General features: G+C 38.4%; 6 protein-coding genes across 9 annotated transcripts; 4 read left to right on the forward strand and 2 right to left on the reverse strand.

Moving 5' to 3' along the window:
* The first annotated feature begins 429 nt into the window (after positions 1 to 429).
* LOC106348515 (pyridoxal 5'-phosphate synthase-like subunit PDX1.2) lies at positions 430 to 1,718 on the forward strand. Its single transcript, XM_013788268.3, has one exon. It carries the CDS (start codon positions 610 to 612, stop codon positions 1,522 to 1,524), a length of 915 nt encoding a protein of 304 aa, XP_013643722.2. The 5' UTR covers positions 430 to 609; the 3' UTR covers positions 1,525 to 1,718.
* LOC106367689 (MD-2-related lipid-recognition protein ROSY1) lies at positions 1,619 to 3,172 on the forward strand. Its single transcript, XM_013807522.3, has 5 exons — positions 1,619 to 1,892; positions 2,271 to 2,420; positions 2,527 to 2,625; positions 2,732 to 2,928; positions 3,024 to 3,172. The coding sequence occupies exons 1-5, from the start codon at positions 1,619 to 1,621 to the stop codon at positions 3,099 to 3,101; spliced, it is 798 nt and encodes a 265-aa protein (XP_013662976.2). The 3' UTR covers positions 3,102 to 3,172.
* Positions 3,134 to 5,550, reverse strand: LOC106349782 (G-type lectin S-receptor-like serine/threonine-protein kinase CES101). 2 transcript variants are annotated; one of them, XM_048739011.1, is made up of 7 exons: positions 5,258 to 5,465; positions 4,972 to 5,028; positions 4,664 to 4,893; positions 4,384 to 4,594; positions 3,981 to 4,218; positions 3,740 to 3,893; positions 3,134 to 3,658 (listed from the first exon to the last, which is right to left on the reverse strand). In XM_048739011.1, the coding sequence occupies exons 3-7, from the start codon at positions 4,859 to 4,861 to the stop codon at positions 3,344 to 3,346; spliced, it is 1,116 nt and encodes a 371-aa protein (XP_048594968.1). In that variant the 5' UTR covers positions 4,862 to 4,893; positions 4,972 to 5,028; positions 5,258 to 5,465; the 3' UTR covers positions 3,134 to 3,343. The 2 variants fall into 2 exon arrangements, with proteins under 2 accessions (XP_048594968.1, XP_048594964.1); XM_048739007.1 differs by having other exon boundaries at positions 4,972 to 5,550.
* A 109-nt stretch (positions 5,551 to 5,659) lies between these two features.
* Positions 5,660 to 11,160, forward strand: LOC125577581. 2 transcript variants are annotated; one of them, XM_048739028.1, is made up of 4 exons: positions 5,739 to 6,479; positions 6,566 to 6,703; positions 6,789 to 6,941; positions 7,021 to 11,160. In XM_048739028.1, exons 1-4 carry the CDS (start codon positions 6,285 to 6,287, stop codon positions 7,099 to 7,101), a joined length of 567 nt encoding a protein of 188 aa, XP_048594985.1. In that variant the 5' UTR covers positions 5,739 to 6,284; the 3' UTR covers positions 7,102 to 11,160. The 2 variants fall into 2 exon arrangements, with proteins under 2 accessions (XP_048594980.1, XP_048594985.1); XM_048739023.1 differs by having other exon boundaries at positions 5,660 to 6,479; positions 6,789 to 11,160.
* Positions 7,507 to 8,869, forward strand: LOC106368023 (putative nuclease HARBI1). Its single transcript, XM_048741025.1, has 2 exons — positions 7,507 to 7,836; positions 7,886 to 8,869. The coding sequence occupies exons 1-2, from the start codon at positions 7,507 to 7,509 to the stop codon at positions 8,867 to 8,869; spliced, it is 1,314 nt and encodes a 437-aa protein (XP_048596982.1).
* On the reverse strand, positions 10,831 to 12,399 carry LOC106349775 (F-box/kelch-repeat protein At3g16740). Of its 2 annotated transcripts, XM_048739005.1 has the most exons (2): positions 11,661 to 12,399; positions 10,831 to 11,582 (listed from the first exon to the last, which is right to left on the reverse strand). In XM_048739005.1, the coding sequence occupies exons 1-2, from the start codon at positions 12,159 to 12,161 to the stop codon at positions 11,040 to 11,042; spliced, it is 1,044 nt and encodes a 347-aa protein (XP_048594962.1). In that variant the 5' UTR covers positions 12,162 to 12,399; the 3' UTR covers positions 10,831 to 11,039. The 2 variants fall into 2 exon arrangements, with proteins under 2 accessions (XP_048594962.1, XP_022543626.2); XM_022687905.2 differs by having other exon boundaries at positions 10,831 to 12,379.
* Between the last annotated feature and the right edge of the window lie 1,583 nt (positions 12,400 to 13,982).

Consider the following 13,982-nt stretch of genomic DNA (forward strand, 5'->3'; position numbering starts at 1 on the left):
TTTATATGGTAGTTGGGTAGCAGAGAGAGAGAGTAAGATTGAAGGAATTTAGGTAAATTCACGTTCTTGATCATTATTGATTTGAATGAAAACAGTAAAAAATTAAATAAAAAGGAAACAACAACTTTCAAACACGTGAGGAGTAGTACTAAACGACGCCGTCTAGATCGTGACAATTTAGAAACACGTGGTGGCCCACTAAGTAAGACAGTTGTTGTTGGACTGAACTCGCGCTCCCTTCATTTTGTAATCTTCGTGCTTTGTTCTCTGACTCGGGTCCCACGTCATAAAATATCTTTGGACGAAAGCGTAAATACACACAAGATAACGCCACGTGTTTTCTTCATATCCAACGGCTCTAAATAAAAGGACTACGACAAAAAAAAAGTCGTCTACTTGGGTCATCCTTTCATGGAGGCCCACTAAGCTTCTCTCTTCGTCAATACGACTTCGTTTCGAAACTAACACTCGGACTCTTCTCCCTCCCGACCTAAACCTTCGACAGTGTCGGAACCTTCCAGACAAAACCACACTCTTCTTCTCCTTCCTCTATATCTCTCCTCACTGTCAACACTTCTTCTTCATTCTCCTCATACTTACAATCAAACAATGGCTGATCACGACCAAGGCGCCGTGACTCTCTACAGCGGCGCAGCCATCACCGACGCCGCCAAGAAAAACCACTCCTTCTCCGTCAAAGTCGGCTTAGCTCAGGTCCTCCGCGGCGGCGCCGTCGTCGAGGTCTCCTCCGTAAACCAAGCCAAGATCGCCGAGTCCGCCGGCGCATGCGCCGTCCTCATCTCGGATCCGCCCCGATCCGGCGTGCAGCGCATGCCGGATCCGGCCCTCGTCAAAGAAGTGAAACGCGCCGTCTCCGTCCCCGCGATGGCACGCGCGCGCGTCGGCCATTTCGTGGAAGCTCAGATCCTGGAGCACCTCGCCGTTGACTACATCGACGAGAGCGAGATCATCTCGGTTGCAGACGAAGGTAACTTCATCAACAAGCATAACTTCCGATCTCCGTTCATATGCGGGTGCCGCGACACCGGCGAGGCCTTGAGGAGGATCAGGGAAGGAGCCGCGATGATTCGGATCCAGGGAGATGTTACAAGAACAGGGAACGTTGCGGAGACTGTGAGGAACGTTAGGACTGTGATGGGTGACGTTAGGGTTTTGAACAACATGGATGACGATGAGGTTTTCGCGTTTGCGAAGAAGTTGTCTGCGCCGTACGATCTCGTGGCGCAGACCAAGCAGATGGGGAGGGTTCCTGTTGTGCAGTTCGCGTCTGGTGGGATCACGACTCCTGCTGATGCGGCGTTGATGATGCAGTTGGGGTGTGATGGGGTTTTTGTCGGTTCTGAGGTTTTTGAGGGGGCGGATCCGTTTAAGAGAGTGAGGAGTATTGTTCAGGCTGTTCAGCATTATAATGATCCTCATGTGTTGGCTGAGATGAGCTCTGGGTTGGAGAGTGCTATGGAGAGCTTGAGTGTGAGTGGTGACAGGATTGAAGGAAGTGTTTGATGAAAAGGTTATAAAAGGTTGGGAACATGTGGGAGTTTGAAAAAAGTTGTAATGTTTTCTGTTTTGTCTTGATATATCGTTTGTGTTTGTGTTAATGCTGGTGCAAAATGATGTTTTGTTTTGTTTAATCCAAGCTTTGAAACATGATGTTAATTGTTATTACCCAAATTATAAACAGACTCTATTATTAGATCGCTTTGGTGAGGCCTTGTTCTTGTTTGCATCAACACAGAAGAACAAGATGATACGCAGCAATCACTTCATTGTTCAATGGATTAAAGCTAGGGCTAGTAAGAAGAACGAATCTTTACCTTGTCTTCGTCCTTCTTATGCAGTAACTTCATATCGTGCTACACTCGGAACAAAATGTAAGTGATGACGACTAATTTGAGTTCAACTCTTTCTTGCTAAATTTACACACACAAAAAAGCCAGAAAATTAAATAACTGTGAGTAAGCTTCACCTTGATAAAGAAGACAGTTACTTTGGTTTGGTTGAAGTTGAAAGGAAAAAGTAATCATAGTAACTTAGGCGTTCATATAATTTGGTTTTGTTGTTCTATTATATTTGGGTTGATAATTTAATGTTGCTTGTCAATTAGCTTTGTCAACCCAATATTTTAAAAATTCTCGCGTATAACGTTTATGGATGTACTAATTAGTTTATCACAATTTTATTCTCCACACTAAGTATTAAATAGTATGTAAGCATAAGAACTCATTCTGTAAATATATTTCTCTCTCTAGATCGACGAGATAGCCGTCGAGGAGTTCATATCATATCCATGGCGATATCTCACGCCCTGCAGCCGTTGCTTCCTTTTCACCTCCTTGTGTCACTCTTTGTCTTACCAACTATTTTCGCCGCCTCTGTCAGCGACTTCCGAATCTGCCAGAGTAATATCCATTAATTTGTTGCATGTACTGATAAAGAAGGCAGTAACGTTGATTGGTTGAAGTTAAACGAAAATAATCATTGTAACTTTTTTTGTTGTTTTTACAGATTCTAAGCAGCCTCCCATTAAAGTCAACGCTGTGGAGGTCTCTCCATACCCATTTACGAGTGGCACTAACGCAAACTTTACCATAACCGGTTTTACAAGTAATCGATTCCCTTGTTTTGTTTAAAGAAAAAAAGTATATATATATAACTTGATAAATAGTTTCAATTTTGCTTTTCTTGATAAACAATCTTGGTGTGAACACAGGCCAAGAAATACCTAATGATGCAGAAGTAAGTGTAGGACTCACTTCTGATGGGACACTCGGCACGCGGTCACTTGTAACCACTTTAAAACGTTACTCCTCCCTCTGCGATATAACGTCATGTCCTGTTGCACCTGGCTCCATTGTGCTCACTTTCTCAAACATATTCATTCCACAAGACTTACTACACCTCATAGGAGTAAGCATTCTCTTTTACACTATTAATTAACAAACTAGATTTACTATATCTGATGATCTAACGAGACCCTTTTTGTTGTTTGTTTCAACCTTTAGAATGGATACTATGTTCTTGTCCGGAGACTCGAAATGAATAATTCATATGAGCCCATGATGTGCATCATGCTCAAATGAACTACTAATTAAGGCGTACGTCTCTGTGTTTCAAGTTTTATTTCTCTCTCGTTACTATTTGTATTGGAACCTTAACGTACTGTCTGCATTGTCTTTTTGCCAACATTAATAAACAAGGGTTAATATAAACCACACCCTTAACTCTGTTTTAATTTGGGGCTCAACAAGTGATTAAATACTGTATGATCAGTCTTAACAAGAGACTCAAATGCGATCATTTTTATTTGTATTCCACCACCAGCTCACCTTGCTTCCATCACCGTGATGGTAACCCTATTATCCGATCCATTTCCTGGCTCCGGTAGCTCAAGCTCCATCTCCGGCGAGCTTCTCCGAGGACCATCATAGAAAGCGGGCTCTTTGGGTAAAGAAAGAGCATTATTGCCGTATATCATGGACAAAACATCTAACATGTTTGGTCTATCCTCTGCGCTTTCTTGTACACACAAGAGAGCAACTTGAACGCATCTCAACACTTGAGGGTTGTCAAGTGCAGAATCTCCCAAAGACTGATCTATCACCTCGCCAATTCTGTTTTCTTTAAACAGATTCCACGCCTGAAACAAAAAAAAAAACTGAGTTTCGACAAGGTCCAAAGATGCCAACAATGAAACAAGAAGAGCGAGTTTAGCTATTACATGAACTATGAGATTCAGAGGCCCTTCTGAGTCATGGTGAAAGCTATTGTTCTTCCTTCCACAAATGATTTCAAGCATCAGAACCCCAAAGCTGAACACATCTGACTTAGCTGAGAATAGTCCTTCTCTGAAGTACTCTGGAGACATATAGCCACTATACATGTATATATTAACAACTAGAAATTCAAGTTATATATGAACAGAGAATCTTCTCCTTGTATCTAGTCACTCTTTTACTTACAATGTGCCAGCAACTCGTCTGGTGTTGGCTCTTGATTCTTGTGCTCCAAATATCCTAGCCATACCAAAATCAGATATTTTGGGATTCATATCCTCGTCCAGCAAAATGTTGCTGGCTTTGATGTCTCTGTGTATCACTTTCAATCTTGAGTATTTGTGAAGGTACAACAGCCCTTGGATGATCCCTTCCATGATCCTGAACCGCAGCGTCCAATCTAGAACATTTTTCCTCAAAGGGTCTACATAAAGTCGAAAACATGTAGTGTTGTGAACAAACGCGAATCAAGCACGAAGAAAGCAAGAATATTGAAGGAAAACATGCACAGAAATTTAAACCATTTCAAGAATCAACATGTAGTCAGAAATGTTTTTACGGACTCGTAGATTTTATAAAGAAAACTCACCAAAGAGGAAGTAGTCAAGGCTCTTGTTGGGCATGTACTCATAAATCAACATCTTCTCATCCTTCTCGACGCAGCAACCTATCAACTTCACAAGATTTGTGTGCTGGAGTTTTGCAATAAGCATAGCTTCGTTCTTGAACTCCACTAATCCTTGCCCTGAGGCTATAGATAGTCTCTTGATAGCCACTTCTTCCCAATGTATTAACCTCCCCTTCAAAAAAGTAGCCAAAGCATCAAAATCATGAGTTGTTATTAGGATCTGAAGAACATGTTATAGCACCTTATATACAGGACCAAAACCTCCTTCACCGAGCTTGTTTGCATCGGAGAAGTAATCTGTTGCCAAGGCTACACTTTCAAAGCTACAAATCTGAAGCTCATTATCATTCTTCCTTGCACTTCTCCTGTGCCGGCCTCTCTTATCAATTCCCAATTCACGTAGTAGCATTTCTTGGTTTATTGTTGAACCAACCCTCATTGTTTGAAGCCTACTCCGTATGTAACCAGTGACTAAACAAAACAACAAGACTCTTAGTTTTCACAAGAGCAAACATGCTTATACTAAAGTTAATCAGCTAAAAACATTACTTTGTGGAATGACTTTTCTCTATAAAAAGTTGAACATTCGGCGAAATAAGACAATTACTGGATCAAACAAAAAAAAGAAACAAAACTGATGTTAGTAAAGAACAAGGTGATTCTAATATTCCCACATTTTATTTTATATTTCCTGAAAACAAGATAGATGATAAACCAAACCACAGATATCATTAGGAACATTGATACCACAACAACTAGCCAACTAAACCTACAATTATACCCGAAAACCCGAACCCAAAACTTTTAAAAAAATCTGAAATATCAAAAATATAACCAGCAGAAATATATCCATGGCTATATCTCACGCCCTGCAGCCTTTGCTTCATTTTCACCTCCTTGTGTCACTCTTTGTCTTACCAGTTGCTTTCGCCGCCTATCTGTCAGCGACTTCCGAATCTGCCAGAGTAAATATCCATTAATTTGTTGCATGTCCTGATAAAGAAGGCAGTAACGTTGATTGGTTGAAGTTGAGCGAAAATAATTATTGTAACTTTTTTGTTGTTGTTACAGATTCTCAGCAGCCTCCCATTAAAGTCAACGCTGTGGAGGTCTCTCCATACCCATTTACGAGTGGCACTAAGGGCATGCCCATCAAGGGTTTTAAAGCGGTTTATGGGCTCGGTTTCATAGGGTCATTTACCATTTTTATTTAAATAAATGGAGTAAAATTGGTGAACCGGTTCGCCAGAGTGAGCCCGTATGATACGGGTTCAAGTGACGTGGCAAGAGATGATTGGAAGCGCGTTTTTGTGTTGACGAAGTCGAGACACGGGGTCTGTGCAAACCAAATTCATTTGTTCTCTTTCCTAGGGTTTGTTTCTCTCAAAGGCGATTGCGCGAGCGACGGTGACGCCATTCCATTTCTCCATTTCCTCGACGTATTTCTCCATCTAATCAACCATTTCCTCCACGAGCTAAGGTGAGCATCCATTAGGGTTCGTTTCATCGGGGGATTTTGGGATCGAAACCGAATTAGGGTTCGTTTCACTGGGGTTTGAAAATCGATTTGGGGGTTTCTAGCTAGAGTTGTAAATCGAGTAGTGGGGTTTCGAATTTCGTTTGTAAAGCGTGATGAGGGTTTGATTAAGGGTTCGTTTGATTGGGGGTTTGAGATCGAAAGCTAATTAGGGATCGTTTCACTGGGGTTTGAAAATCGATTTGGGGGTTTCTAGCTAGAGATGTAAATTGAGTAGTGAGGTTTCGATTTATGTTTGTAAAGTGTGATGAGGGTTTGATTTAGGGTTCGTTTCAGCTTTTTGTTTCGTCAACAATGTTCTAACCTATTTGTTTATCTGTTTTAGATGGATCCCGCAGCTGAGAGAAGAGACAGAAAGAGCCAAAAGGACTACATCAACATGCTAGGATACGTTGCCGATTCGGAATATGGGATTCCGACAAGGTGTCCGTGTGGTGGGAGAATAATAGACGAGGTCCGGAAGAAGGAGGAGTACGACACTCTTCCTGGCAAGCGGTTCTTCACTTGCACAAACTACGAGGTAAAGTTTGTCTTCAATTGGCTAATTTGTAATAATTAATCTGCAAAAACCGATTCTAACTTGTGTTTTTTTTTGGTGTTCACAAGGCTGATGGGTTCCATTATCGTCAGGCATGGGTGGTTGGGGTCCAGGAGGAGATCCAACGGCTGTCTAAGCGGGTGGAGGAAGCTGAGCAGGTGATCAACGGGGTGCCTGAGCTCAATTATCAGATTGACAGACTGGAGGTTAGTGAACTATACTTTTCCCTTTTAAGTATTTTCTCCGCAATTATTTTATTTCTCACGCTATAGTTTCTGTTAACATGCGCAGTCACAGGTTAAAATCCTGACGGTTCATGTTGATAACCTCCATGTTCAGGTCACTGACATGGAGAAGTTGGAATGTCTGAGTAAGCGGTTACAGGAGGCTGAGGAGATGGTAAAGGTGGTGCCGGATCTCAATAAAAAGATTGCTTCACTGGAGGTAAGTGAATCAAAATTAGGTAGTTTAATACTTGTAAAGCTACTCACTAACACTCTCTTATTGGCGTTTGAATGTGCAGGGACAGGTTGAATTCCTCACTGGCCAGGTTGATAACCTCACATCCGATGTGGAAACCCTGGAGAAGCTGTGTTTCCATTGAAACCCAAAGGTACACTAATGCTCACTTCATGTTTTTGAAAGTCAATACTATACTTAAGTGAACTAGAACTAGTTTGGTAAAGTACTGTGAACTAGAACTAGAACATAATTGGCTCGGTTTAATTAGAATTATAACTAGACCTATAACTATAACTAGAACTAGTACTAGAACTAGAACTAGAACTAGAACTAGAACTTAATTCCTTTAATTCTGTGTTGGTGTTGGTTGGTCGCTGTGATGAATGGTCGAACTCATTAACTTATCTTCCTTTCAATAAACTGATTTGATGTGTAATGAATGCTCTGTGTGAATGTTGTTGTGTAATTAACTATGTGATTAAAAAACTAGTTTAAAAAGATAGGAAAACCCACACAAACATAAAAACACCAACAAACAAAAACCAAAATGGATCCTTTTCCCCACAACTCCCACGGGTTTGTAAACCTATTATCTCCACAGAGCAGTCAAACAATTGACTTAGCGTCTGCTGAGATGCCTAGGTTTAGTAGCCAGCAGTCTGATGTTCCTAAACCAGTGGAAAGGAAAAGGTGGACAGCACAAGAAGATATTGTGCTCATCAGTGCTTGGTTGAACACGAGCAAGGATCCAATAGTTAGTAATCAGCAGAAGGCGGGGTCGTTTTGGAAGAGGATAGAGGAGTATTTCAACGCAAGCGCTAAGTTAAGTGGCTTTGCTGAGAGAGAGTGGGGCCAGTGTAAGCAGAGGTGGGGACGGGTGAATGAGCAGGTGTGTAAGCCTAAGCTCTGAAGTTCCATACTTTCAGCAAAGAAGAAATGGGCACGGAAGGTACGGGCTATCTGCACTCCAAAAGTGTACGGCGGCTATACGTATGCTGGCATATGGTCAATCGGGAGATACGTATGACGAATATCTCCGACTTGGAGAAAGTACTGCACGTTTATGTTTGGAAAATTTCACTGATGGGATAATGGAATTGTTTGGAGAAGAGTATCTGAGAAGACCCACACCCGATGATCTTCAACATTTACTCGATATTGGAGAGGTACGCGGTTTTCCAGGGATGATAGGCAGCATCGATTGTATGCATTGGGAGTGGAAAAACTGTCCTACGGCTTGGAGAGGACAATACACACGTGGTTCAGGAAAGCCGACAATTGTCTTAGAAGCTGTGGCATCTCAGGATCTGTGGATATGGCACGCATTTTTCGGCTTACCAGGTACTCTCAACGATATCAATGTTCTTGATCGCTCTCCTGTTTTCAGTGACATTTTAGAGGGTCGAGCACCTAAAGTTAATTTCAAGGTCAACAACCACACTTATCGTATGGCGTACTACCTTACTGACGGAATTTATCCGAATTGGGCAACATTTATCCAATCCATCTCGCTTCCTCAAGGTCCTAAAGCAGAGCTATTTGCTCACCGTCAAGAATCCACCAGAAAAGATGTTGAACGGGCTTTTGGAGTATTGCAATCAAGGTTTGCAATAGTTAAAAACCCTGCTCTACTTTGGGACAAGGTTAAGATAGGAAAGATTATGAGAACTTGTGTCATTTTGCACAATATGATAGTAGAGAACGAACGAAGCGGATACGCTCAAATTGATACATCTGAGTTTGAGTCAGGGGAGTCGAGCAGGAGTTCCCAGGTGCAAAGGACAACAAGTATGAATATCGGTAATATGCGTGGCATTCGCAATGAAGTTCGGGATTCACAGATACATGATCGTTTGAAAGCTGATTTAGTTGAAAATGTATGGCAAAAGTTTGGTAATGTCGATGAATAATATTTGTATGTTCTTGAATTTTCAATGTTTTCAATAAAATGTTTTCAAAAAAAAAATGTGTGTTATGAATTATCATTGTATTGAATAAAATTGTTTTTAGAACTTTTTATAAATATATCTTATTAATGAATTCTCAATATGCAAACTTAAAAAAAAAATATTATTTAATTTATAAGAACCTCTTCTTCGGGTTCACTAATGCGGATGCAAAATATATAGAGGTTTATAGAGGTTCATCACTATTCCGGGTCCCACCATTAAATTATTAAAAAAATCTTATGAACCCCATATGGGGGTTCACTAATGCAGATGGCCTAACGCAAACTTTACCATAACCGGTTTTACAAGTACTCGATTCCCTTGTTTTGTTTAAATAAAAAAAAGTATATTTTTTTTTTGAAACTGAAAAAAAAGTATGTTTAACTTGATAAATAGTTTCAAATTTGCTTTTCTTGATAAAACAATCTTGGTGTGAACACAGGCCAAGAAATACCTAATGATGCAGACATTCGGCACGGGGTCACTTGTAACCACTTTAAAACATTACTCCCTTTAATGATGCAGTAGTAAATGTAGGACTCACTTCATTCCACAAGACTTACTACAACTCATAGGAGTAAACATTCACGTGTATAGGGAGGCTAACCGCTTAGCTGATGGGTTAGCCAACCTTGCTATTTCCCTTCCTTTTGGTTTTCATCGTTTTGATGCTGCTCCAATAGAGATTGTTAGTTTGTTACGAGACGATGTTGATGGCTCATTACAGCCACGACAAGTTCGATTGTAGTTGAAGTTTCTTTTAAATAAAATTGGGAGGTTCTCTCCCATATTCTTACCAAAAAAAAAGGAGTAAACATTCTCTTGTATTTACACTATTAGTTAACAAACTAGATTTACTATATCCGATGATCTAACGAGACCCTTTTTGTTGTTTGTTGCAACCTTTAGAAAGGATACTATGTGGGCAAGAACATGGACAGAATTAAGGAGAGCAGTTTCACGTGGACAAGTCTAAAGTGTTGAGTATTCCTCTTGTTCCACACTTAAGACTGAGTAGTCAACAAAGTCCGGAAACATATGCGGAGAAGGAAGATATGGCGAAGGTTTCATATACTTCTGCAGTGGGTAGTTTGATGTATGCCATGGTTTGTACAAGACCGGATTTAGCCTACGCATTTGGAGTTGTCAGCAGGTTTCTCTCCAATCTGGGAAGAGAACATTGGAATGCTGTGAAGTGGATTTTGAGATATCTCCGAGAGATTTCTGATTTGAAGATTACATTTGGAGGTAAGAAGCCTTTGCTTGTCAGTTACACTGATTCTGACATGTCTGGAGATGTTGATTCTAGCAAGTCTCTTTCGGATTATTTGGTAACATTTGCGGGCGGAGCTGTGGCATGCAGTCAAAGGCTGCAATTTATCTCTATAATATTATCATGCTACACAGGGGAGATAATAATGTGAAACAATCATACTTTGATAAAAGTGGTTAGAAACAAAATAACGAGGTGGGTGATCAGTCCTGGAACCGCGTTAAAAAAACAATAATGTGAAACAATCATAATGTAAAAGCAGTAGAAATTAGAAGAGTTTATGGTTCTGTAGGATCTTGAGATGGACCAGGGAAGATGAAGGTCGGATAAAAGAATACAATGGCAGTACTTAAAGATGCATCATTCTTGACATGACAGGTAACTTATGTTCTCATCTGAGCTATGTCCATGAGTTATATGCCATCGAAACAACATCAAAAAGAGATGCACAAAAATGCTATTTGTACAATCAAATGACTAAGTTCGTCTACATTATTTGATTCATGTTTGCCTATTTCTTTGTGATCTTCACCATTAAATAAAATAGGTAAGCCTCTTCTGCAATTATAATTCTTTTAAAGATTTGTCTTTTCATCTTAACAAATGTATAATCATAAGGACTGCATTGATTTAAAAGAAGTTGTCAAGAAGTTTAATAATGTTTTTTTTTCTCCTAAAAATTCTATTGGGTTTAAAAGAAGAGTACCAAACAAGAACAAAAGCGACGCAGTTACCAGGAATCCAACTTTATACTAAAACCACATTTAAATAACCCAAGTGTGAAACAAAAGAGGACGACAACAAGTTGATAAGATTTAAGATGGTGTGTTCCTTCAGGTTGCCTGGTGGCGCAGATTGCTAGAATTTCACCAAGCTTGGAACATAAGAGCACACAAGTGGCCAGCACTTCATGGGTGCAAAATCACCAAGATCGACTGATTTGAAGTATCCATTTTCACCAAGAACATAAGCCATATTACGAATAGTGAAAGGAAGACCTCTAGTCTTATCAATAACCACAACGGCATTGTTCTTCTCATCAACAAAGAAACTTCCAGCGAAACAATGAAACTGAAAACCGATTAGTGGTCTCATATCAACCGATAAGAACACCTTGTTCCACGACACTGCATTGGGACAAACCTTGCTACTAATCCAAACCTTCAAGGTGTATGGAGGTGCACATTCTTGAAACAAGACAGCAAGCTGCTCTTCTCTAACGCTAGATAGAGTCAATGTATCTCCATAGTGACCGCGAAAAGGCAGACGCAGACGCGGTCCAAAACTCTCTGTTGTAAAGTTGAAACAGAGTAAAAATACTCTTCCTATTTTGCCTGGTGCAACCTTGTTTTCGGCAAACCAGTAAGTATTGCCCTTGAAAGACAAGCCGCGGTAAAAAAACTGTATAATCCAGTCTGGATTGAAATCAACAACCTTCCAAGAACTAGAGTTTAAATTAAAGATTTCAAACTTATATACTCGGCGCTTTAAGTTGCGGTCGTAGTCATCCACAAATCTCAAGACTTTGAGCGAGTAGTTGTTCTTCTTCTCGTATCCCAGAGCATACCTGTCACGGATGTCGTAAGAATCTCTGGATTGGACCCACCTTGTTTGTCCACTAAAAGGGTTCCAAACAACAAGCCTCGTTCTGTCTTTGGTGACGCATAACAACAAACCTTGGCAGTGAAAGACATTAATTATGTCGACTCCAGCGTCGTCGAGTTTACCTATAGGCTCGATAGATGGAGATGGATTGTGGAGGTTGACGCTCATCAAGTAAACCTTGTATTCGAGTACCATCACCACCTGAGACTCCTTCCTCTTTGCTGCTTCACCATTGTACTTTCTTGTAAAGCTCCAATCTTTTGATAAAGTGTTGTTCCATCTTCTGCAGGTGAATCGAGCTCTTCTCAGAGATGTCATCGGAAGCTTACAGAGCACCTCCTCCACCATATCCATTGGGAGATCCGATATCATCATCGCCGCTACTGTTTCCCTCTATCCTTCCTTCTCTCCCGACTCCATCTCTCTATTTATTCCGACTAAAAGGCCTAAACATGAATAAGATATGGCCTAGTTGACACCTCTAGCCCAAGGCCTGCTCAGATTCTGAGTTTTCAGTTCAGACACGACTGTTGTTATGTGTTCCGGATTTTCGGGTCAACCGAACCCCAGACTCTCGGTTTTCTACTGGAATCAACCAACTTTCGGTTCAGTTATCGTTTAGTTCGTTTTTCTTTTGCTATCTAATTGAACCGACATTTAATATTAATCTGGTTAAATTTTATTTGGGGTTACTTTCATTTCATAGTTCCAGCTAAACTTAAATAAACAAATAAACCCATTTATTACGATTAAAAAATCAACCCTATATCCCGGTTGTCATCATCAAAACTACAAAACCTAAATAATACAGTAATACAAAATTACTAGGTGTTTTGCCCGCACATGCGGACATAATATTGTTATGAATACTTATTAGTTTTTTATTAATCTAAAACCAATATAATAAGTTATTATTTATGTTTTCAAATAGTTAAATGAGACATCAAAGTATTTATATATGTCAAATATTTTAATCAAAATATATACTTATTATTGTGTTAAATTTTTTAAAACAGTCATATCTTAGAAATAATTTAGAAAATATTTTTATATAAATATTTTTGCTTGACTAATATTTAATTATAAATGATTTTATATCTTAGTTTTATAATTTATAACAAAAATATTATTTTCAGATATCAACACAATATATATATGTATATTAATTATCTTATTTTTTAATATGCTTTTAAAAATTATATATTTTTTTTTGATAATTTATTTAATATTTATATAAAATATAAATTTAATCTTATTAAAATAAAATTCATTTTAATTTATACATAAATTTGTTTAAGGGTATTATTTAAATTAATAAATTTGATTAACTTCACATAAATTTTACCACAAGAAGATTCTTCGGGTGAAGATACCGAGAAGTCAGAAGCCTCTGGGGAAGATAATGCTACCAAGTCTAGTTGTTCTAATAGTGAAAATCTGCGGAAGATAATGCTATCGAGTGATTAACTTAACAATTGTTTTTATATGGATGTAGTTTGTTTTAAATACTCTATCAAAAAGTTATTTTCAGATTGTCTCATTTTAATTATTATAATATATTATCATTGTGTTTTTTTTTTGTTTAACATAAATACATATTATCATTGTGTTTTTTTTTTGTTTAACATAAATACATTTTCATTGTCTTATGTGGTTGACCAATTTCTTCACATATAATTTGAAATATGAGTAATGTATATTTGGTTTAAATGTTTTCATTTGACTTATTTTGTAGTATTGTTTCTCTTCATGTGATTTATAATTTATTTAATATTTGATTGGATACAATAACTTTATATTTTCACTTTATATCATTCATTTCTTTACAATTTTTCAGAGTTTTCTTGATATTCACCTATAATTATTTTTAATGCTTGTATTTGAGCTATTTTAAATTCTTAATTTTAATTAATTATTACTTTTTCATTGTGGTTTCTTTTAATTTCTTTTAAATTTCTCTTTGATTGAGTTGATTTCAGATAAGAGAAATAATCAATGAGATACACTACTTTTAGCCAAATTTATAAGTCGTCCATTCTAATATTCAATCTACATAATCATTAAGGAAAACATCAATATTCTATATGCCATCTTACACATCTGCCTACTAATAATTAATACCATGGTTAGCCATTAGATGCAAATTATCTAATGATTTTTTTAACACAGCAAACAGGTAATGATTATCACTTAATA

The sequence above is a fragment of the Brassica napus genome, chromosome A1 (genome assembly GCF_020379485.1).
Source record: "Brassica napus cultivar Da-Ae chromosome A1, Da-Ae, whole genome shotgun sequence".
Lineage (NCBI taxonomy): Eukaryota > Viridiplantae > Streptophyta > Magnoliopsida > Brassicales > Brassicaceae > Brassica > Brassica napus.